The sequence below is a fragment of the Macadamia integrifolia genome, chromosome 2 (assembly GCF_013358625.1).
Source record: "Macadamia integrifolia cultivar HAES 741 chromosome 2, SCU_Mint_v3, whole genome shotgun sequence".
Classification (NCBI taxonomy): Eukaryota; Viridiplantae; Streptophyta; class Magnoliopsida; order Proteales; family Proteaceae; genus Macadamia; species Macadamia integrifolia.
The window spans coordinates 339,256-364,204 of NC_056558.1; the positions used below are offsets into that span (position 1 = coordinate 339,256).

General features: G+C 35.6%; 1 protein-coding gene across 7 annotated transcripts; it reads right to left on the minus strand.

Moving 5' to 3' along the window:
• Positions 1-1,574: 1,574 nt before the first annotated feature.
• LOC122089470 (protein FAR1-RELATED SEQUENCE 5-like) lies at positions 1,575-18,309 on the minus strand. 7 transcript variants are annotated; one of them, XM_042659236.1, is made up of 12 exons: positions 17,995-18,309; positions 17,816-17,907; positions 12,018-12,115; positions 9,598-11,936; positions 8,394-9,502; positions 8,139-8,207; positions 5,273-7,318; positions 5,027-5,141; positions 3,819-4,087; positions 2,969-3,123; positions 2,531-2,692; positions 1,575-1,877 (listed from the first exon to the last, which is right to left on the minus strand). In XM_042659236.1, exons 2-5 carry the CDS (start codon positions 17,857-17,859, stop codon positions 9,446-9,448), a joined length of 2,538 nt encoding a protein of 845 aa, XP_042515170.1. In that variant the 5' UTR covers positions 17,860-17,907; positions 17,995-18,309; the 3' UTR covers positions 1,575-1,877; positions 2,531-2,692; positions 2,969-3,123; positions 3,819-4,087; positions 5,027-5,141; positions 5,273-7,318; positions 8,139-8,207; positions 8,394-9,445. The 7 variants fall into 7 exon arrangements, with proteins under 7 accessions (XP_042515170.1, XP_042515188.1, XP_042515177.1 ...); XM_042659254.1 differs by having other exon boundaries at positions 5,273-5,349; positions 8,394-8,433; positions 8,650-9,502; positions 17,816-18,045; XM_042659243.1 differs by having other exon boundaries at positions 5,273-5,353; positions 5,489-7,318; positions 17,816-18,045.
• Between the last annotated feature and the right edge of the window lie 6,640 nt (positions 18,310-24,949).

Sequence of the window (24,949 nt, forward strand, 5' to 3'; positions counted from 1 at the left end):
CTATTTCTTCCTCGGAAGGTGCAAATATTTTCAGCTATTCACAAATTTAAAGTTTTATTTTTTTTATCTATTTATTGGACAAATAGCAAATTCATTAACTAATAAAAGAACACAGCCTAAAAATAATACAACAATGGACCAAATCATTAACAGAACAGCTCAATCAGATGGAGTATAACAATCGAGTAAGATACAGCATTAGAGCTGAGAAAACGATAATGGAAGACCATAGCTAAAACAGATGGGGAATACATCCTTGCTTTGCTAATCTTTCTCGATCAAACAATTTTTACAAAATTACTTTCAAATTTTAATTGATTATACTGATCTAATTATTATTTATCAGGGAGACAAGAAGAATGAGTGACCCACTCACTTCAAGATAAAAAAAAAAACTACAAAATCATTTATAAATTTCAATTGATATGATCTAATGGTTATCAGGGAAACAAGAAGAATAAGTGTGCACGAGAGACTATTTATCAGGGAAGGGTGTGACTTGACTCAACTCTAAACTGCTATTGTACATCATTAAGATGCAATATGAAGATAAGATATAGTCATATAACTGAAGATAGGTTCAGCTATCTTCTATTATCCTCAATTTTCTTTTTCTTATGAGAGACTTGTAGACCTAGAGGCTAGAGTCAATCATAAAATATCAAAGTTGCTTTGCTTTCCTTTAAGGGTCAAAGGTAATTAGTTAAGGGCAAATAAAATAGTGAAAAATGGGTATCAAGCTAAAATGACCCCAACGTCATGTGTAAAGCATAACCTACTTGCACTTTGCACCATGAAGCCTGTGGATTGTCTTCCCCCAGACCTGGGATTGATTCCTGACTTCACAACCTCCCACACCCCCAAAATAAAAAATAAAAAAATCAGCTTTTCCTCTCATTAATAAATAAAGGGATTTAAGGATCAGAGTTCATATCTGTATTGGTGATCAGAATCAGTCTGAATCAGCCAACATTAGCTGAAACTAACTACAATCCAGCCAATGCAGGCAAGGATCAGCAGATCCATAACTCCTTGGTCGGTTGGGGGCGTCCAAAGATACCAGCAGGGACGTGGCATATACTGTTAATTGCAAAAACATTTCAGTGTATTTCTTATGGAAGGATGATCCATCAAACTGTACATCAGGAAGAGAACACGAACATTACACATTGCATACAACTATTGATTTCTTAATTTTTTTGGGGAAGCAACCAATAATCAATACCAACCTGCAGCCATGCGCATCTCAACCCCAATCATGATTGAATTTACATTCTTGAAAAAAGACAAGCCCAAACAATATCTTTATCTCTAACAATCTCTCTAGAACTCTGCATCATAGCCCACTATATCTTTTTGTCATGTGGCATAAGTAATTACCATTTAGCATAACAAAACTTAAAATGAACAAAAAATTAAATTTGAATATCAGCAATTAGAAAGAATGGTGGAGGACCAGTTAGGGAAGAAGGGGAAATCCAGAGATGAGTCTCTAAGTTGCAGGCGAGAGAGGGAATCACACAAGAAAAGAGGGGGGTGAAAGGAAGCTCGCACAAGCACACACACACATACTCTCAAAGCACAAACCCAATTTGATTTCTTATTCAATCACCTTGTGTCCAATGTTATGTACATAGACTCTAAAGGCACTATGTACACCAATGGATCAACCCCACTTGGGTAAGTAAGAATATTTACATAGCCTAACTGAGAAACTAAAGGTACACTGGGATTTTTGCTTCTACGAACCTGTCCCAAGCACGCAGTACCATATCTGATCCACCACCAAGTTCATCCTTCAATCCTAGATGTGAAACAAGGTCCACAATTAAGTGTGGCGCTTCACATGTTGGAGGTATTTGGAATTTGATTGTGACCTATGACACAGCACTAAAATTGTAAGCATTGTAGAAAATATACCAATTAATTACTATGGCAAAAATGGAACTTATTGAACTTCAACGATATCAAGAAAAAGTGTTATAATATCCAGCCCAAGAAAAAGCACATGTATCAAAATGAAGGCACCTTCAAAGTATATATTTCTAATAATAACGCACTCCATATCAAAGATGCCTTGCCAAGCCACACAAAATAGTAAGCTTTTTCTTGTGTGAGCATGCAAAAAGTTCTGGCATATAACCACTGCTTGTGGCACTAATGGCTTCCTAAAGAACATATCTATTTAGCAGATAAAAACAGTTCCAATAATCATATGGAGGTGTTGAATAATTTCCAAGATTGACTCCTTTTCCTGAAACTGAACTTACAATTGCTGTTTATAATAACAGAAATACATATATATATATATAGATTCCTTTTATCCATGGAACCAATTGGTGTCTAAATCATTCCTCTTCCAGCAAGCTGATAGAGGAAGAACAACACATATAAACATTGGTGAAGGAAGATAAGTGCTTGAGGAAAAAATGCTGTCCCACTCTAGAGAAAATTAGTAGCAGCAGAATAGAATGATATCCCACATAGAAGGCATACTCATTGCCGGATTGAAAAGAAATGGCACTTTCACCTTTTGACCCTTCATGGCGACAGTAAATCTAGGATAGGAGCCATAAAACATTCCTCTACTTTTGAGCAACTCTTCCAATCGAAGTCGTTCTTGCTTAACAATTTTTTCCAAATCGGTGTAGCTTGATGGAGATTCTGATGGCAAGGGAACCTCAGGATCAGCCTGCAGAAAGCTAAGCCCACGATAAGAACAATTGAATGTTCTGTCAAAAAAATTTCGCAAGTGAACATGTAAAAAACTGTCTGCATTTTCATAAATTCCACAAAAGTAGGAGAAGACCACTGATTGAGCTATTAAATTGAACAACCAAAAGAACAAAACTATATGAACAGAGAGAGAAAGATGGCAGAAAACAAGATGAACCCCAAGAAAGGAAAATAATAAAGACAGAAAAACATTAGCATTGCGAGGAAACGCTTCAAAGGTATAATCCCCAACCGTTTTGGCATCTGCATGAGATATTTGTTGCAATCCAACTCCTAGGACCCCAGCCAAGGTTGTTGACATTACTGAAAATAACCCAGAATATCCTGATACTGTTTCTAAACACAATCCATGAGATGTTTTGGGCTGCATGTTGCATTCGAGAGACTCTGCATGTGCCAACAAGAAGAGTAATTTCAGTCGCAGAAACAAATCTTCCTAGTTCTAATTTCTCATCTTCTAATAGAAAACTTCAAAGTACTAAAGCAGACTTATACTCTAAGATTACTCCAACTACCCATGTCCCAATCATGGAAGGAAAACAAAATAAAGCAAAGACACCAAATTATGTAAAGTGGTATCACCTCATCACCCCCGCCCCAAAAAACACACACACACACACACACACACACACAATATCAAATGCTATCATTTTTGAGCCACTTCTGAGAATTTTCTCAAACAAGGAAAAATTTCAGATATGTTTGACCTTAACCCAATTACAAGCCTGCTGGATCCCTTACTTTTTTCCGCCCGTGTGGGGGTGTGGGGTTGGAGGCAAAGGCACAAATAGTACACAATAACAACAACAACAAGAAGGACAGTAAGTTTTGTTGAGCCTAATGTCATTTGATTCAGATTTAGTTCGATACATGTCATTGCTATAAGGCACTTCAAGCCTAACGACACAGATGTTAACTCAACTCTCAAACCACCAAGGTTAAAAGGACAATCGTGAACTATTATACATGCTTTACTTGCGTTCATTCTGTTGTTCATCAAGGAGAAAATAGAATATCAAAAACAGTAGGAGAAAGACAAATTGAGAGGGTAACCCAATCTGCACGAAAACTTAAATTTTCACCTTGTACAATGAGTCCTTGTTGACAGGATTATGTAGTATTTTGTTCTTCCCTTAGCTCAGCCACTGTTTTTATGCCTCTCCAGACCTGATCACGAGACTGCAGAGCATTTGTCAATGGGTTGAAGAAGTGGGGAACCTTTATTGAGTCCATGCACGCAAGAAAACAATATCACTCATCAGATTTCTGTCTTCAAAAGTGCATCTTGCAATCCCTTCTCTAGGTTGCCCTCCTTCTTTTTATCTTTGTTGCTAATCTCTTCTTTTGCAGCCTGCCAATGAAAATTCAATCAACAATCAAACAGAAATTACCCACCATGATGAGACTGTAAATTGACATGCTCTTTATCAACCAATGTCTGTCCAGGGGAATTCATGGTAAAGGATTTTTCTGAACATTTATTCTGAAAGCATATTTCTGAAGACCTTTAAGAATACCAGAACAACCAATCATCATAATAAATCCTATGATCTATCTAATTTTGGAAGAGGGGCCATGGTTCTCATTTATCTTACTGGGTGAACCAAAGAAGAAAATCCTAGGAGAGAATTTACCCCTCTGGCTTCCCCGGTTCTTGACTGTCTTGCAACCAAGTCATTAAATCATGGGGCTGTTGAAGCATAGGAGTTAATCTCTCAGCTTGACTGAGAAAGGCAACCTGCATTATTTTTTGTATATTACCTATAAAGGAATGATAATTCCATCATTTGGAGCTTAACTATAAAAGGAGTATGTGAGGATACATTGCCATTATTCATTTGAAATAGAAGTGTGAAAAGCAAACATGATTTACTTATTATGTGCCACACATTGAATGTACTCTTGTTAAAAAACAAACACATTGAATCCCTCTTGATCATAAAAAGGGTCTTTTCTTCCCATGAATCCGGGCTTCAGTCAAACAAGGCTATCACAAATATAAAAGGTAATTGTGAAATAGGTTTCATGAATTGGAATATGTCCATCAAGTCCAATTCTAAACACTTATGACCCAAGAGAAGTTTCACAAAACCAAGGATTACGCAAATAGAAGCACATTCAAGAGTCACATCATATGCTCCAAGTACCCTTTTATTGTTGTTCAGCTATTGATTTAAAAATTCTACAACACCTTCAGCATAGTCAATTTAACCCAAGGGTATACCCCCCCTCTTTGTAGACTGAATGAATCGTACTCAAAACAATTTATAAACAGCATAGTCATCTTTACCTGCAGCTTTTGAAGATCTACTTGAATAACTTATTAACACCACCTTCTTGAAGAACTCTGGCACCCAACCTCAATTTGCCCTTCACAGGTACAGATACATTGGGCCCCAATCTAACTGTAACATCCAACAATTTGGAACAACATTCAAATACTGTTCACTATTCTAACCAGTGGCAATACTAGTTTTGAGTAGAAAGAAAAAGGAACAAAAAATAGATAATTCAACACTAACAATAAGACAATTACCATGCTCACAAACTCCATATGGGAAACTATCAGCTTTTTTCCCCAGCTTGCTGATCCATTCTTTCAGTGTGTCAACTCTGTCTCAATTGTCAAAGCTAAACCATAAATGCATAGCTTAAAGATTTAAAATATTTTGTTATGGGTAATAGTATAGCAAATTAGCTTTTGAATATTCGCAATACATAACCATGACAGAAATAGAGACAGAGAGATTACATTGTTTGGATCTGGGAGACTCCTTTGAAGGAGTGGAAATAAAATATGGGCACCTTGATTGCTTGCCACTGAGTCAGCTTTATCCATCTCCATAAGATATGATGATCAATAAAAACAGAGGAAAATGGTCCTCACTCAATGAAGACAAGCCAATACAAGTCTCAGGGATATTGGGTTGCCGAATTTACTGAGCATTGCAATTGTAATCATCCAATACAACAAGCTTGTAAACTATAAATATTCAGAATAGTTTGTTAGATTGAAGCATACATTGCTTAGTGATAGTATTGCTTAGAAGTAATGTTCACACATCACTATGGAAGATTGCATTAATCAATCAAAAAGCCCAACCACCATTTCTCTAGAAAAAAATTTCGTAAAGCAGCAAACAGTGAAGTCAAAACCTGCTTAGAAAGGAATGACAATTAAAAAAGCCTTCTGTTAAGGACAATCCAATGCATGTGCATGCATATGTGTAAAGCATGGTTTTTGGCTTTCTTTACTAGTCATCCTGAGGTGAAAGGGAGTGGTTAGTAACAAACAAAAGAACCTCAAGGCTTCTTTGATAAAAATGAATGTGGAAGGGGGAGATAGGGCAGCAACTCATATTTTATGATTTGGCAAGTAGGGAAATGGCTTCACCACATCAGACCTAGTACCTCTCATAGGCCATAATCACACATCGAAAATTATGAAAATGAAACCCCCCCCCAAAAAAGAGGGGGATACTAACTGATCAAATCACAAGTCCAGCATCACCATCAAACCTAGATAAGAAGTAATAGAAGAAAAGGAAAAGGAACTTATAGGAAAAAGCAGGGAAAACTTTGGACTTTGCTGGGCTACAATCACTTGACTCACTTGACTAACAGAGAAGCCTCTAGCCTACATTGTTTGCAATTGAATCCACATTTTCTTTATCTTCTCAAAAGCAGCTAGATCCTCCCGAGCTTCAGACAATTCTCCTTCCTCCATGCCCTCACCAACATACTAGCGTACAAAAGCACGCTTTGCATACATCAGATTAAACTCCTGATCAATTCTTGAGAAAACCTTTGCAACACTCATAGAGTTTGAAATCATGTAAACTGCCCTCTGAACCTTGGCCAAGTCTCCTCCAGGAACTACAGTAGGAGGTTGGTAGTTGATTCCACACTTGAATCATGTAAACCTGTGTGTCTGCTTTTTTTAGCTCCATGTACCTCTTCGCCAAAAACACATGCTTGCAATGCATAAGCCATTAGTATTAGACATCCTTATTTCAGAGAAAATTCAACATACTGTATGTATAAATGTACTCAATAGTTTCTTTCACCTAAATTAGGATTCCCTACTTCTGAAGTACCAAATGAAATAGTCACATGTAATAGTTACAGTCTTGTAGGTCTCATTCATAATTGGTCTGATTTACCTTTCCTAGATTTAGTTCCTTAATCTAGATACACAAATACCATTTCTCACCTTAAAAACCTGGATTTTTCTTAAATTCATTCCTGAGAATCAATTCGCTTTGTCTTTCCATGGTTGATCAGTACATCCAAAGATATTAAAGCTCATTCACTATCTTATTCCAGTCCAGATTCCGAATAAATGTTTCAACTACAAATACAGGGTAGGAGCACATTAACAATAAATAAGGACATTGAACCTCACAAAGAATCAGTAATATAGTCAGCTTCTAATTTATTGTTCAGTAATCTGCAAGCATTCAAAGGCAATCTGGAAACAGAAGTAGAAAGAGACAAATAAGAATTAATAGAAACCTAAAGATGAATTTAGAAAAGATTACCTGCAAAGGCAATCATGCCTCTGCAACCATGAGCCATATCCCTAGCAAGAAATAGCAGTAACACATCCATGATCCATTAATCTACTATTCAACTCTCATTCTCAAAAGTTCAAACCTACTTAAATGCAAGAGACATCTCATAAAGAAAGTCGACAGCTCCTGGATATTCAAATAGAATGAAAACAGTCAATGGAAGTTTTTTTTTTACACGGTAGGATTTGTTGTTTCCTAAGCACCCAGCTTAAACAATCTCAATTGTTTTGTTATTATTTCCCTGGAAACATCAGCATGTTTAACCTCTATGGGAACATAAATTTTTCTTATTATTGACATCGTTCTTCGTAAGCACCCAGCTTGAACAATCTCCTTTGTTTGAACATAACTTCTCCTAGGCTACTTAAGCTTAAACCACCCACCAACCCCTTTCACCAATATGCATTGAGACCACAAAACAAAATCTAACTAGATTTCACTAGAAATAGGTATAAGGGCATCTGGGATCATGGCATTCTAGGATATTATTTAAGGAGGGATCCTAGAGCAATAGAGCAATGGAAAGAATTTCTAGCTAATGTATTAAGCTTGGTAAAGTGGTGGGTACAAGTACTCTAGATAACTTAGTTTTAGGTTTTCAATACTAAGAAAATCCAGCAAAGAGAAATCTTGTGTGTTAGAACAAACCAAGGAATGACTCAAATACTCAGCAAGGAAAAAGAAATTAAGTAAGCAAAGTAACAAAATTTTTGATCCACTAGACACACTTGATTGGTTTATTTCCACAAAATGAATACATTAAAAAACCAAGAACAAAATTGATTCATCACCAAACAAAGGGAAAAAAAAACAAGCATAAAACTTCACCTCCTGACAAGCCCATCCTATTGTCTTGCATTCTGAATTGCATTGCCCTTCGTCATCTTGTTTGACAAACTGGTCAATTAAGGAAACAATATGAGAAACCATCTTAAGAAAGAAACATGTTATACCATCTATAGCCACAAAATATGGCTATATGTCCAATTGAGCCACAAAACCTTACTAGAAAAAGAAAAATGCATCTACAATATGTAGAAGGAACTAAAGAAAAAGAAAGATTCAAATATTTAGCAATCTTACCCAATGGGTTTTTGGTTTCTCAATGAGATATCATAAAGAACTGAATAAACGAAACCTAGATTAGTTCCACCATATAAAACACAATGGCTCCAAATTGAATGCATTGAGATTCATGGGTTTGTATAAGCAAAACCTGTAAAAAAATGACGAGAGAATTTTTTTGGACTTTTTGGGTGGTCAGTAAATAGAATGGCTAATTAAATCCTGAAAGCATAGTGGAAAACAGAATTGGTTGAGACAAGGATATCCTCCTTACCTCCAATTTATCCCCACACTCTACCATGTTGATTTTCAGAATCCAATGTGCTTCGTGTTCTCAGATTCTAATGATGAAATTTTCAACAACAAATCTTGCTGCAAAGTCTAATAAAACGGATTTAGAATAGAAGAGTAACATTCTACAATTTACCCTTGACCCCACAGTTGCCCAAACAGATATAAACAGGGGCCATATATACTATATAAGAGCATTACTTGTTCCCTAAAACTAAACAAAAGAATGTGGATTTCAGTACCATATCAAAATATGATCACATCATACTATTGATTGATATACAATTTATCAACATAAATACACACTAAATCTATTAGGTCTACTACTTTGAACAAAAATAACATTTTAATGTCCTTATGGAAGGATTACTTCAAATATATCATTACATTCATTAATAGATACCACTACTTATATTTAAACCAAAGAGAGAATAGCATATTCAACCATTAATAAAATAAGTTTCACCAAGGGCAGCACTACAGAGTCATGCAAAGCAGAATGCCCATATATCATTCAACCATCAAAATGAAATTGCATAATTTCCTATGGCAAACTAAAATGTGGAAGTAAATCTTTGGTTTTTCAGTCCTAGTAAATTGCTGAAGACCTTCATAAACTCATTTCAAATACTACAGAAACGTGAAAGTTCAAATGGATGGAAATTGTTAACATCACCTATCTTTGCAAAAAAAAACAAAAAACATAAACAGCCACACATATAACTCAAAAAGAGACACCCACACATGAGATCAAATACTGTTGATCCAAAAATCTCTAACTAAAATCGTTCTTCATTGTACGTGGTGTCCAAATCATTTTTAGGCGCTACTACTACCTGAAAAATATAAGACATGGTCCCACATTATCAATACTGCACTAAACATTTTTTAAAATTAATATATGCAATAAATGGACCTCTTGAAAACATACCTTACAAGTTGCCTTGTTATGCCCTAACTGGCCACAATTGCTACATCTATTCTTCCTTCCAGTTGTCATCTCCATTGGATGTTTAGCACGACCTAAATTAAGCCGACCCCTTGTGATCACATCCAAAGGAATATGGATATTACAATGGGGGTCATGTGTAACGTTAGCAGAGGGTTGTGGATCAACAACAGGAGTTTGTAAGTTTGATGCACCCAATTCTCGTAAGATTCTTTGATTCACAATCCTCAACGCAGTCGTAGCAGATTCACATGCTGCCTGTGAACCACTAACTGTGGCTATCAAATTCCTCAAGGCATCTTGAAAAGCCCATGCAGCTGTTACTGATACAGAAGCTTCATCACTTAATCTGTCTATCTTATTCGTCAAATCATTCCTTGCATCCATGGTCCATATTTTTAAGATGTACTGGGAAGGAATCTCCTCGCGGTCTGTCTTATGGAAGACTCTCAAGATGTGTTTGTATAATAAACCCATAAACTCAAACAATTTACAGCTACAAGTTACAACACCTGCATCAATGTCATCCCAAACTTCACACTTATGCTCGTCAGGAATGTCAAAGGGACCGACCAAATACTTTTTCTTTTGACCATATACTTCTTCTGTGGCTGTCAATATCAGTGCTGCAGACCATTGTTTCTTAAAGATTTCAAAAATCTTCCTCGTATAAACTTTAGATGCATGTATCTCCAAAGGATTACCAACTAGCAGTGGAGGTTTTTTGTTGAGACTGGAGAAATCACTACTAGCTTCCCTCTCCCTACGTCTTTGTATAGCCTTTTCATATTGTCGTGCAAACTTGTGCAATGGGATTGATTGCTTAAAGTAACCACGAAAGTAATAATTCATCCCCTCGCTGCGTTGTGTGGATGACATGCCAGCGAAGAAAGTACCTTTAAGATATAACGGTACCCAATGAACCCGCTGCTCGTACATTTTCTTCAACCACTCATGTTCAACGAGATTATAAGCTATTAATAACTCTTGCCAGCTTGTCTCAAATTCATTTTCTGTCTGACTACCATATATACATCTCCCAAAATCCTTTTTAAATGATGGACTTGTCCCATACAAATTGCTCAGGTGTTCCATAAAATGTTTTTGCACATGCCATGAACAGTACCTATGCTTTGCATTTGGAAACACATGTGGGATGGCCCTCAAAAGTGATGGACATTGGTCTGTAATAATTGCCACAGGTGGTCGACTATCCATTGCTTTCAACCACGTAGAGAATAACCAAATAAACGACTCAATCGTCTCATCTGCTATCAACCCACATCCAAACAAAGTAGTCTGACCATGATGATTTACTCCGACAAAAGGACCAAATGGGAAGTGATATCGATTCTTCTTATATGTTGTATCAAATGCCAGGACATCACCAAATACACGATATGCAGCTCTTGCCTGTCCATCAACCCAAAAGATACCTCGCACTGTACCATCCTCTGTTTTGGCTATTTTGCAAAAGAATTCAGGATCACATAGTTTCGTGTGGTGCAAGTATTCCAGCAATCTTTGTAAGTCCACCCCAAGAAATTTCTGATTTTTCCTCTTCATAAAGTTCTTAAATGCCAACTCTGGCAAACCCACCTTGGAGGCTCCACCTGACATAGTTTTCACAACCTCATAAATAGTTTCCGGTCCTATACCACAATCATCTAAAGTGGTCGCAATCTGTACAACCAAGTCTGAGAGCCATTGATGTGATCGAAGCCGATAAGTTTCATCGGGTGCCACGAGGTTATGGTTATGACCTGAAATGAATTGGTCAACAATCAAGCCCCCTTCAATTGATTTTACCCGTAGACGAGCAGGACAACCAATTCTACTATCAGCTCGACGGTTGACTTCTTTTCCTTCTTGCCTTTTATCATTGCAGTCCTTAAAACCTTCCCTACTACAAACATACATGCGAGACAAGACATCCCTCTCTTCATTCATTCCTTCTTTCCTTTTTCTTGACCTTTCCACTTTAGATTTTCGAACGCTAAATCCCATCTTCGGAGCATAATTGTTGTAAAATTCATATGCATCATTTTCATTGGTAAAATACTTCCCAATGCATTGTTCCTCTGTGTACTCTACGGGGTTGTCAAAGTGCTTTGTTGAATCATCAACAAGAAAACTTTCACCGCCATCAACATGCTCACTTGGTTCATACGCAAAAACACCATCTTCTATAGCTTCATTGGTCCCCCCATTTTTATCATCGACTACCACACCACTGCTATTTAATTCATTTTCAATAGCTTCTACATCTAATCGAATGACTTCCTCCAAATCCGTGGGACCTTCCCTAGCATACACATCCTCTACAAAACAAAATACACAATTAAATACAATATTATTTTATATCCTTTGTCATATCAAATGTGTTTTAAGGGAAAACTCACCTAACTCCCTATATGGTATAATATTCTCTACTATAAGTCCATCGACAATAGTATCTGATATTTCATCATCATGTGTCATTTGTTTGTCCCCTAAAACACTGCAAATATACAAGCATGTCATAATTAAAAGCCATATAAAACGAGTAAATGAATGCCTCCCAATTAAAGAAGTAACATCACATGTAGTCAATATCAAATTCTACCAATTGTAGTCCACATGATCAGGAGAATCTAAATAAGTCTCACAATATTAGTATGTACGTGGTAAAAATAGATACAGGTATGGACAAAAAATCGGGGTTTGTAAATGGTAAACCTTATATATTGACCTATGAGTTAACATATTGATCAGTCCTTTTGATCATATGATCAGAACCATCAAAATATTTTTTCTCTTCTAACAGAAAAGGGTTTTGTCCAGAGCTTAGGCACAGGTGCATGGTATCACAAAAAGATATAATACTAAATATCCCGACCATTTTAGCACCTCTGGCTTCCATATCAATACTTCCTTCTTATATCTAGTTTCCATTCACACATGCACATAGGAAGAAAGAGAGAGAGAGAGCGAGAGTGCTCTTCATGAGAATATCTCCGATATCAGAGAAGAAGTTAAGAGATTTTCCAAGCCACCATCACCATGCATAGCCAAACACCACTAGTCTATCATTCCAACCACTACCACTAACGCAGCTGTGATCGGAAACCGGTTGAACAAATTCAGTACAAACATGAGAAGCTATTAGAAGGTAAAAATCGGGGGGTTCTTGCTTTTCTTTTCTTCCAAGATATGCTATACCTTACCGGAAAAAAATACCTTATACGTATATCGTTCTGCTGTATATTAATAGTATAGATAAATGCACACTAGGATTTGTTTGTTCAGATCCTACGATCCAAAATATACTCCTAAAAAAGATTCTTAAATAGTCTCTTCTTATCTATTACTTAATTTGGTCCGTCTTACTTGTCTGTTAGGGATTGGATTAGTCATTCTTTTACTAGTCAATTAATCCTTCTATTTTAAGAACAAGGACTGTAGTTAAATAGCATAACAAATATTGCAGAATACAATGAAGTCCTATGAACGTAGAGTTTCTTGATTGGTTGGGTAGCTTCATGCTTATATTTGAGTTCAAAGAGATCTTGGAGTGTAATAAAATAAAGTCTTCTGTGCCAAAAGGCTATCATAAGTCTAAATGGTTCTCTTAATTGTAGTTTCTGTTTTGGGAGTTTTAGTAGTTTAGCAAGTTAGGAGTCCTAATAGTATTTTCTAAGTTAGTTTAGTTATTTTAGGAAACTAGATACTACTTAGTAGGATGGTTTATTTTTGTCATTTTGGTTTTTATCTACATGTAACACCCTCCAGTCAATAGTTAATGAAGAAGGTACTTGTTAGTGAAAATTGAGATTTGTGAGAACTCCTCTCTTTCATCCCTTCTCTTCTCCTCATCTTTTCTTTTAAAGTTACTGTTCACATTAATATTATTGGGTACTATTTACAGTCCCAGAATACCCCCATCTCTTCTCTTATTTTCCCTTATTTGCTAATGGCAGGCTGCTGAAATCAGAAAAATAGTTCAGATATAGGCCTTTGGAGCAAGCGATCTGATCTTTGATTCCTAATCTGGAATTAACTTTCGCTGCCTGCATCATAAGAAAATATGTACTGTCATTGCCTGTACATGAGTTGTTTCTTTACATTTCCTCATATTAAATGTATAACTATATTTGTCTTTTTTCCTTTTTAGGGGTTCTTTCTATCTCCATTTCTTTTATTAATTTTTTTTTCTTTATATAGTTTAGCATATGTTGGTTTTGATGTCCACACCTATTCTCTACACATTAGGGACATATTATTTAGAGCTCTATTATCACAATTGCAAATACAATACAACTAGTACTGTAGTCCTAACTTGAAGATTGCAAGTAAAATTAAAGTGTATGAACTGGCAACTCATGAATCAAAACCCTAAACCCATCACTGAGAACCAATAAAGCCAAAAATTCATACAACAGTTAAGCAAATAAGCTGAAAAAAGCACAAGCATAGAAGAAACTAAGAATAGATTTCTATCTCTGGCAATTTACCGGACAGCCTAATGGCTCCTTAATGTTGTATCACAGAAAAGACTCCCAATTTTGTTAACCCTTTTAGTGGCATATCTCAATCACATAAAGAAGCATTTATGGAACTCCACCCAATGTGGATAATCAAGTACTTGCTCATGTTCTTTAAATTTAAAGTAAGAAAGTCTATGAATAGAACCTTTAAACTCATAATTGATTAATTGAATGTCATGGTCAATTTGGAAAATTGACTTTATCTACAAAATTTAACAATTTCATTGAGTATTACACTGTTCTAACATAGGAAAAGGTCTTGTTACAACATAACTAGCAAAAGTGCAATCACAAAGGTCACCTTCTAGCTAAAATTTTCAATCTTTGCATGCGAAGCCTATACAGAAGAAAATTGTAGAATACCACTAGACAACAACCTTCAATAAGTCAGCATATTTATTTCTCCTTGTTGTAGCTGTTGAAAATTGAAATATAAGGATTGAGGAAAATATTTAAGTACATGTCTCTCTTGTGATTGATGATCAAGGTGAGGATTGATGCTGGAAGCTCTACTCTCCTTGGGCTGGACAATTGGCATTCACACAGAATCCTCATCAATGCTAATGGGGACAAAATAAGGTACGTCACGGGAAGGTGAAAAGCAAAATTTTCTGATATTATTCTTGATGGGATTTGGAGACCAAGACCACAACTTCTTATCCCAGGCTGATTTAGGCATGGGGATCCTTGTCTAGTCAGAGATCAGATCCTGGATTTTTGCAGCTTCCTCAGCGTGGAATTTGGCGAGATCCTAGGCACCTTGGCCCCCATGGCACAATGTTGTCCGGTTCAAAGGTTTCATTCCCCAAAATAGTTTCATAGTCAGGTGAGTTCTCACTCAGTCTCCCCAATGCTGTGGACATTCACAACCAATTCTTTGCCTACCCCTTTTTCCAGTCAAAATCTAAGAAGGATTACTTCAGAGATGTTCACCTTCCGGGTCGAGAATCTTGCCTTTTGAAGAGCAATGGAATTGGGTGAAAAGAGATTTCAAGGGGAAAACCTCACAACCACCGCAGAAGCTATTATTTCGTGGGAGATTGGGAAAGAAACGTGGATGACGTACCTCTCTCCCTCATCGGGATCTCCCTCTCTCTCTCTCTCTCTCTCGCACTCTTTTAGAATTTAGAATTTGGAATCATTCTCAGAGTACACTTACCAACTCACTAAAAAGGTCCTTATGGTCTCTCTCTCTCTCTCTCTCCCGTCTGTTCTCATCTCATCAGACCCTAACACCGTCTCTCTCTCTCTCCCTCTCCGACTTTTCAAGAGCTGAATACTCATAACCAACAAAAAAAAAATGAAATTGGAAGTAAGAATTACCTGTCGCAGCAAAAACAAGTCCGATGCTTGATCGTTCTCCGGCAAGATCGGTGGGTTGGGACGTTGCAGTGGCAAAATCTCCTCTTCCCTCCTTCGTTTCTCCAATTTTCCAAAAACTCTTCTAACCACAAAAGGTTTTCTTAGAATTATATACACTATATCTTACAATACGTACGTGTATTATTATACATATTACTTATTCCAAATCAAGGATTCAGCACAATGAAATTTAGATCCAACGGTCCAAAGAACACCCCCCACAAGATACCTATATGAGGGGTTCAAAGAACACCCCTCCTTTTTCTTTTTTTTTCTCGAATGTAAGAGAGTATTCCTCCAAACATGGATGGGAAGGCATTTTTCTTATTAATTTTCTCTCTCACACACACACAGGGGTACCATGGGGTTTGAAAACAATATAAAGGGGGGAACTGAATCAAATCCAATATTCCAATCAGTTTCTTATGATTCGGCAAAGAACCAGCATAATCAGACCATAGGTGTGGAGTAGATCATAGCCATATGCCAGATCAGAACAGAAACATGTAAAACAAAATCCGTAAAGGGAGCCAGATCTTCCTAAACATGGGGAAAAAAATAGAGCTTACAAGTCTCTTTCAAACTTTCCAGACTCAGAAGTGATATGTACCTATTGTAATGCCCAACGAAGATGCTCCACACGGGATGTGGTTTTCGAAGATTTACTCAAACTTGTTGCAGAAAATCCTCGCCGACTACTGTAAATCCCTGTTCAAACCTCACCAGCAAAAGCTCCCATTTGTATTCTGAGATCACAAACCTAGGTGAGAGAAAGGGTAGAAAGTCACAGTAAATTCAGATAGAGAGAGAGATGTTTGGAAGAATTCTTAAATGGCTTCAGAGATCAATCGATTTACCCAGTTTCAGATCTCAACAACAAGAAAAGAGATAATCAAGACCAAAAACCGTCTCTCTCCCCCTCTCCGACTTTTCAAGAAATGAATCCTTATAAGTAAGAAAAAAGAAATTTAAAGCTGTAAGTAAGAATCACCTATCAGCGCAGAAAGAACTCTGATGTTTGATCGTTCTCAGGCAAGATCGGTGGGTTGGGGCATTGCAGGGGTAAGCTCTCCTCTTCCCTCTTTCGTTTCTCTAACACGTAAATCTTAGGTTTCCCTAAACACTTATACCAAACAAAAAAATGTTTCTTAGACAATCTTGCAAAATATTCATGTGTATTATAATACATACTACTTATTCCAAATCAACACTTTAGGACAATGAAATTTAAATCCAACGGTCCAAAAAATACCCCTCACAAGATTCCTATATGAGGCGTCCGACCAGAAAACCTCAATGGTTGTCCTCACACCTCTCTTTGATTGCTTACAGAGAAAGAGAATCTCGCTACAAATATATAGCAAAAATTGAGACAGAATACAGGACATCATACACCAACAAGTATAATGCAAATTATTATACAAGCACAACAAATATAATACCAGTGCATAGAAGTAAATTGAGCAAGAAGACAAGCTTATCAAGTATTATAACATGTTTTGCTGATATTTTTCATCTTATTATGACACTTACCATGCCATGATCATATGGCCACCATTAAAGGAGATTATCAAAACCATTTATCCACAAGATGGATTTGATTGCCCTCATCCCAATGCTCTACGAAATGATAGCCCATCAAAATTGCCAAAAGGGTATCACTAATATTCATGGCTTGATAACTGAACATGATATATTGACCTTAAGGAAGGAGAACAGAACTCAGTTGATGTTAACAGTTCACCCTGGAAAACCATAATCTACTGTACATTTTTTTTTTCCTTGAAGGAGGGGAAATAGTGCATTGGTTTTTCATAAGGGGAATCGGATGCCCACATCAACCTTAAACTTGGTGGACCTTGTTTGCATTGTAGACCTTTAATTAAATCAAATTAATTAAACCAAAAAAAGAATCAATTGCGAAACACAGAGAGAAGTGTGCCTATATCGATCTTTAATTAACAAAATTACAAGGAAGATTTACAAACTTATGTAAACGTGGGAGTCTGAAAATGGGTCTGGGGATGGCAGAGTAACTATCAAATTAATCTTAGGTATCAAATTTTAATAAAACAAACAATAGATCCAAAAATGCATACCTCCGGTACCCAAACTAACAAGGAACCAGAGATGCTTAAAGCGGAAATATAGAGTTACAGTAATTATATTGTTTTCAAAAATTACTCAAATATTGAAGAATCACATGAAAGAATATGGAACCAAAATCCACAAACCCGTTAGATGCTTCAGTTGGAGAAGGCAAAGGCAGAGAGAGAGAGAGAGAGAGAGAGAAGGGGGGAGGCAAATCATACCTGTGTTTACGAAGGTGAGGGTGAATAGCTGCCGGAGCCTCCATGGATGAACGCCTTTGCCAAATGGGTGGACGAACGACTACAGAGCCAACCTGCCCATTAACAAAGGGAGTTAGGGCATGCCCTAAGTTTTAACGTTCTGCACCTCAGGAATCTCGACCAAATGGGGTTTTCAATACCTTCAAAAAACAAGCTTTCGATCACCGCCTGTAAGGACGGGATAGGGACTCGTGTGGGAGAACATGCACGAGGCTCTTGCTTTTCTTTTCTTCCAGGGATTCAGGGGCACAAGCTTTCGATCACCGCCTGTAAGGACGGGATAGGGACTCGTGTGGGAGAAGAAATTTGGGGCTCTTGCTTTTCTTTTCTTCCAGGGATTCAGGGGCTTCCATTTTCTTCCAGGGATTCAGGGGCTTCCATAGGGTTGAGGTTTGAAATCAGAAGAAATGGTAAGTTGGGACACGCAGGTAGGCAGAAGAAAATCGGGGTTGTTGCGTTTCCTTACTTTCAAGATACGTTATACCTTAACAGAAAAAAATACCTAATACGTATATCGTTCTATTGTTATATTAATAGTATAGATAAATCAACCATTAGGATTGATTTTATTCAGATCCTACGGTCCAAAATATACCCCTCAAAAGATTCTTAAATAGGGTGTCCGACCAGAAAACCTCATCCCTAAAAGAAAAAACATTTTATTTTGAGATTTTGACGGTCCTAAGCCATCGAGGAACCAGAATCAAATTAAGGCTCTCTTTGGTATAATTTTTATTTCTATTTATTAATTATTTTTTAGAAATTATTTGTGACAATAAATTATGGATCACAAATAGTATTCGTTTGGTTACTATTTATAAAATAGATTATATGATGAGAAAATAAGTTTCAAGTTTCACCTTCAGCATTGAGCTTCGAGCGACAGAGATGATAGAATTTGAGATTTTTTTACTGGAAAAATATAAAACATACTGAAATTACCTATTTACCTTAGATCTTGACTAGTTTAGCACATGATCATTTAAGGTAGCGCAAAAATCAACAGAAATGATCTGTTGGCATAAATCACAAATAGCTTGAGAGTAATTTATGATTTGTGATTTATTTTAATTTATTATAAATAGCAATAAGTGCTATAAATTATACCAAATACTTTTAAAAATAAAAATAAATTAAATAAAAACAAATAGAAATCAAACCAATGAGAGCATAAGTTATAATAATTATAAAGAAACACTTATATTTGAATTCAACCATCCCATTATATATAAAACTATTCTTGGATTAATCTCTTAAGGTCAGAATCAGTAAAGAACAGTCCACATCCTTACATGAGTTAGCATGTTCGTATTTCTTTATTTTTATTTAAAAGAAAATTTCATAAAAAAAATTATCTTACAAAACAAAAATATAAAATTTTGAACCCTTTTCCACGAGAAATCAAAGGGTGCCTTCCATCATTTTGGTTAGGACAGAGATATTTCTGAAGAAAGTGAAAAATTAAAGACTTCCTTTTGAAATTTTATAAATGGGATCGGATCGGTATGTTCCAAGATTGATTCCTGAACAATTCAATATCAATTCATTAATAAGTTATAAAGGCAAAATATTGTTAAAGTAAACATCAAGAAATATGAAAAATAAGTCAAGGTAGATTTGTATAATACAGAGATTTAACGAGGTTCACACATCGGTGTGGTGTGCTACGTCCTTGGGCGAATAAGAAGATATTTCACTATACAAAAGAGAAATTACACCTAAACAGCGACAGAAAAAATCGTCTTGAAACCTAACTCGAAAACCCCACAAAATACAATGACTTGCTAAACAAGACGAAAGTATATTATATACTCTAAATCATGGGTCAACCCATCGGGTCACGATCCAACCCTTTTGTTACTATCATAGATCTCAGAAAACTTTCTATTTGGATCGTCATCAAAATATGTTAAAGCGGGTCAATCTTCAAAATAGATCAATAATTCAAGACAAACTTGACAAATATCAATGAAAACAAAAAAAAAGGTTAAATTCATCTGATTTTGACCAATAGGATTGGTATCAATTCATTCCATCCTAAGTTTTAAAACCTTGCATCCTTTTCATTCCCTATTGTTGGTCAAACTCTAATTCCCTTTTTTTGATGCTTGAAACAGTATCTAAAGGTTTTCAACAATTAATCTTGGAGTCAGATGATAAGGATGTGATTGTTTACCTTCAAGGTTATGCTTTCACCTTTGGAGAGTCCTCCAATGGTTTCATATGTTGCCACTTCTTCGGCCTGACACCTTCCCATCAAAGGCCAACTAGTTACTTATTGTACCATTGGGCCTCCACCATTGCTGCCATCTGCGTCACCAATGCATGGTTCCATAGCAAAGCACACTCAATTCACCAGTTACCTTATATATTTCATCTTCCTCACGAGCTTTGTTTACTTGATCATCTCTCATTGGATTTGGATCTGCTGGTTGGGCCAGTATTAATTTTTTTGTTCACTATGGAGGCATGGGGATCATATTTCCGGCTCTTTCTACTTCTTATGAAATGATATATCTATCCTTTCATTATAGGAGGAAAGAGATAGATACAAACAGGCGTTTATCTCTTATGTCATTATCTTGGACATTTTTTAACTTATAAAAATATATGACAGAAGCAAATTGGTATAGAAATTAGACAAGTCCTCTCTTTAAATTCTGATTATTCAGTCAAATTTGTCCACCACCATGAGTTTACACCTCTCTATTTATTGGTTAAATAGTCAGTTAATATCAAATCCTCTTAAGAATGGCTATACGGTTGTGTTTCCTTTTTTGTTTGATCTAATTGTTAATTTAATCCTTATTTTATTTAAACAAAAACACATGTAACATATTTATTAAAGAATAACCTTAACCTTCTTGCCAAGTGGAAGTTGTTAATATGTCAAATAACCATATTCTCATTGAACCACCTTGTTAATGGGAAGTCAACAATTTTTTTTTTTTTTGTTAAACACTTGGCTAGGAAAGCTTGAACAGGTAAAACAAGTAGAACAAGGGTAATAGATAGGGAGGATATGATGGATATGTTATATTTTTTTGTTAATTTAATTTTCTGTCCTAAAAAATAATAATCTGCAGAAGTTAGGGTAACCATAACATGCCACTTTTTCAATTGATCATGACCTAAACCTGAATAAGTCTCATGTTAGAGATTAAGCACATTTTTTAACATTTTCAAAATCAGATTTGAGAATTTCTTGACCATCCAAATCAGTAAAAAAGTTCATCTTTAACACTCGTTCTTGAATTCAAGTTTTTCAAACTAATCATATGGATGTGACAAGCCAAGTGTTGGTCATGATCCTCTTATTCTAGAACAAGTGTCATTCCCTCTTTTTTTTAATAAAAATATGTGACATGTGCCTTTTCCTTATTATAAAATCATATGACTTGTTTTGTCAAACCTTTGGGACGGACTGCTATTTAAGAATTTTCTAAAGTCAAAAATCAAATCAAGACCAATAAAAATTCGATTATTTTCATTTCGACTGTGTTTGATAGTTGGGAGGAAAAAACAAAAAGAAAAAGCTACAAAAATTATAATATTTTTTTGATTTAAGAAATTCTCATTGTATTTGGTATATCTCGACAAAAATTATATGTTTGGCTACTATTAGATGAAAAGAAAAAAAAAATTTATATTTTCTTATGTTTTTTGGTGTTCTTAGCAAAATTATATTTTTGATAGCAAAAGAAAATTTCACAATTCTCAAGGTGAATTTTGAAATTAAAAAAAAAAGAATCAATTTCTCTTGGTTCAGGACATGCTAAGCATAAACAGAATTACTTAAATTTTTTGTTATTTTTTTTCCTTCTTCTCTTGCCTACCAAACACAACCTTCAACTATTCAATCAGATTTAGGTTCTACATGGTGTGAGTGCAAACAGTTGGCTCATTTTTTATTCATGAAATCAAGATCAATGTTTGGCATCCATGCACTTTTCACATCATTTTATATAAATTTATGTCTACCAAAAAAAAGTGTGTAAAGTTGAGTTCGATTGAACTAGGTTATTGAAAACCTAGATCCAATTCGAGATCCCTAGGGTACCTAGCCTGCCATGGTGAGCTTGAGGTTAGGGTTCGATATTTCAGTCCTAACTCATTTTTGGCAGGGTTAGGGTATATTGGGCTTGACGATGTTTTTATATTTTTATTTTATTTTAAACAAAAAATAATAATAGTTTATGTATTTTAATCTAATTATTATATTTCATTATCTTAAATAAAAAATGATGTATATTAAATGTAAATTATGAGGTATACTAACTATTTACAAGGTGAGGGCTAGTGAGAGGGTACGAAATGAAGCATTGCCTTTTCGTGCATCCCATCTTCAAGTGTTTCTTGCATCTATAGAACAGATTTCTTTTTCCTTATTTATATTTCAATACATTATAAATCACATGCTTGACACAATATCGAGTAGGACCGAATCCTCTCCACCTCACATCTGACAATTGAAAAACACTTGAGATATTTACCGATCGCTACCATCCGTCGGATGTAAACTACAGAGGATCCATGTCCCTTCTAGCAAAGTAAACCGGCCAGCTAAAAAAAAAAAAGTTAATTATAAATAATTTGGGGACAATGTATCAGATGATGACTCCTAGGTTTCATATTTATAATGTTAACCTAAGGTTTTTCTTTTCATCATTAAAAAAATAAAGAAATTCTGATACCATTGACAAACCCAAACCCGGATGCGCTGATGTTTTCAATAACCATTGAGAAACATTCCTGTCTCAACCCAACGTATGAGTTATGAGTTATGACGCCGCGTAACCGCGAAAGAGACCATCGGTTTCCAATTTTAATTTATATATTCTATTTATGAGGGAGAAAATTATATTATTATAATCGACACATCACGTGCTTCCAAAGAGTTCTTTGAGACAATAACTTCCCACCTACCACTACAAATCTGTCAAATCACTAACTGCTTTCTACGATGACACCTTCCAATGATGTGCAGCCAAGAAAGATTCACATCTCTTCTTCGACATCAGCCAATCAATCCTTCCGATTATGATGATCCAATTTCAGCTGTTTCCTACATCAATAATAGCCATTTGATCAGGATGGGCGGGGATTACGTGATTACCCATTTTTGGGTTTCTTTTATAAAGTTATTCATTTTACGTTTCACTTAATAAAATTATCTAACATTGAGTTTAGATTTACAAAATTATTTACTACAGTGTCTCTCTCTCCACGGTTCACATTGTTTGATATTTTTACCCTTGATCCTACTCTTGCCTTCCCACCTATTCTCAATATCGAATTGTCAAACATTGTTTGACAAAATTACAAAATTGCAGAACCAACTATAAAGAAATAGCCAATCAAATTAGGATGAAGAAGGTAAAAGATACTTGACCCATATCAGGGTCCTAAACAACGGTGTCACTATAGCAAAATTCTTTCTTGAGATCTTTTAAGATCTTGGTATAACTGTAATCTTTCTTCAAACCCTGCACGGTGGTCAGGATTTTCATTCCATTCCGTTGTTGTACACAAACATGTACATACTCTTTCGTTCCAACTCTTGAATCCTTTGCATTTGCCTCTGCGAATGGATCTGCTCACAAAGAAAATGTTGAATTCCAATTTCAAAGAAATAAGAAAATTCCAATAGAAAAAAAAAACAAAAAGATTAATAGAAACCCTTATTACATACCGCAAGCAATGGGGACTTGGGCATCGAGATCAGACATGAAACCTTGATCTTGAAAGGTAATTTGGGGGTCATATTTCAATCCCTTCACAACACATTACATATATTCCCTCAGAACCTGCAACAATTTGTATATCTCTGATTTAATTTGGAATCATCAACAAACATGAAATCAGATATGGTGGAAGACTGAGAAATGGATTATTAAGCCTTAAGAAAAGGTAGAAGGGTCAAACACATTTCAAGGATCCATGAAATAAATCCTCACTCCCCACTAAAACCAACACTCTCACTAAAAGGGAAAAATATAATACATTCAAGAGTAATATCCCTAAACTGTTCTTTCTTTCGGTGCAAATTAAGGTTCCTCAGAAACCATGAATTTTGAGTTGCTCCTTCTTCACAATCCAAGTCTGTAGAAGAGATTGCAGAATCGTATCACCAAGGTTCAACAATAAACAATGAAGAATGGAGACTATCAACAACTGCTGTACCTGGACAAGGAAAGTTGACACGTAGGTAGGAAGGCAAGAGTAGGGTCAGGGGTAAATATGGCAAACAATGTGAACAGTGGAGGGAGAGACATTGTAGTGGGTAATTTTGTAAATCTAAACTCAATGTTGGATAATTTTGTAAAAGAAAACCCAAAAGTGACTAATCACGTAATTTTCCCTAAAAATTACATGGTTACCTAATTTTGAGTTTATTTTATAAAACACTGGATATAAAAATACCTAATATTAAGTTTAGGTTTACAAAATTATCCATCTAAAGTTTTAGTTAACAAAAATACCTAAAATCAGATTTAGGTTTATAAAACTACCCAACATAGTGATTTTTCATCTTCCATATTGATTCGGCTATTTTATTAAGCAATGATCGCCCAAGTCTTGTCTATAATTACTTGGATAAATGTCACAAGTTCAAACGACAGTCCAATGGCACCCAATGCCTCTTTTTCCTTGCCTTTGTAACGAATCATTATTTGCGTCTTGTTGGGCACCATTGGATCGTCACCTAGGCATATGGCGATCGCCCAAGTAGTTATGGGCCGACTTGGGTGATCACCACTAAGGAGAGGAGTCAGATCCCTACCACATATAATCAGGTATTTTTAATAATTGAAATTTTGAGAGGGTAATTTTATAAATTTAAATTCAATTTTAAGTATTTTTGTTAATAATGGATAATTTTGTAAAAAAAATTAATTTTTAATATTTTTATTAACTGAAACTCTTGATTGATGAATAATTTTGTAAAATAAAACAAAAAAATGGGTGACCATGTAATTTTCCTAAATTAAAACCTAACTGGCCGACCATGTTCCTCTTTGCCCACGGAATCTTTCAGCAGAAAAGAGAAATTAATTAAAATTTTGCTTCGTCTGGTTGCCACCAGTTGCTACC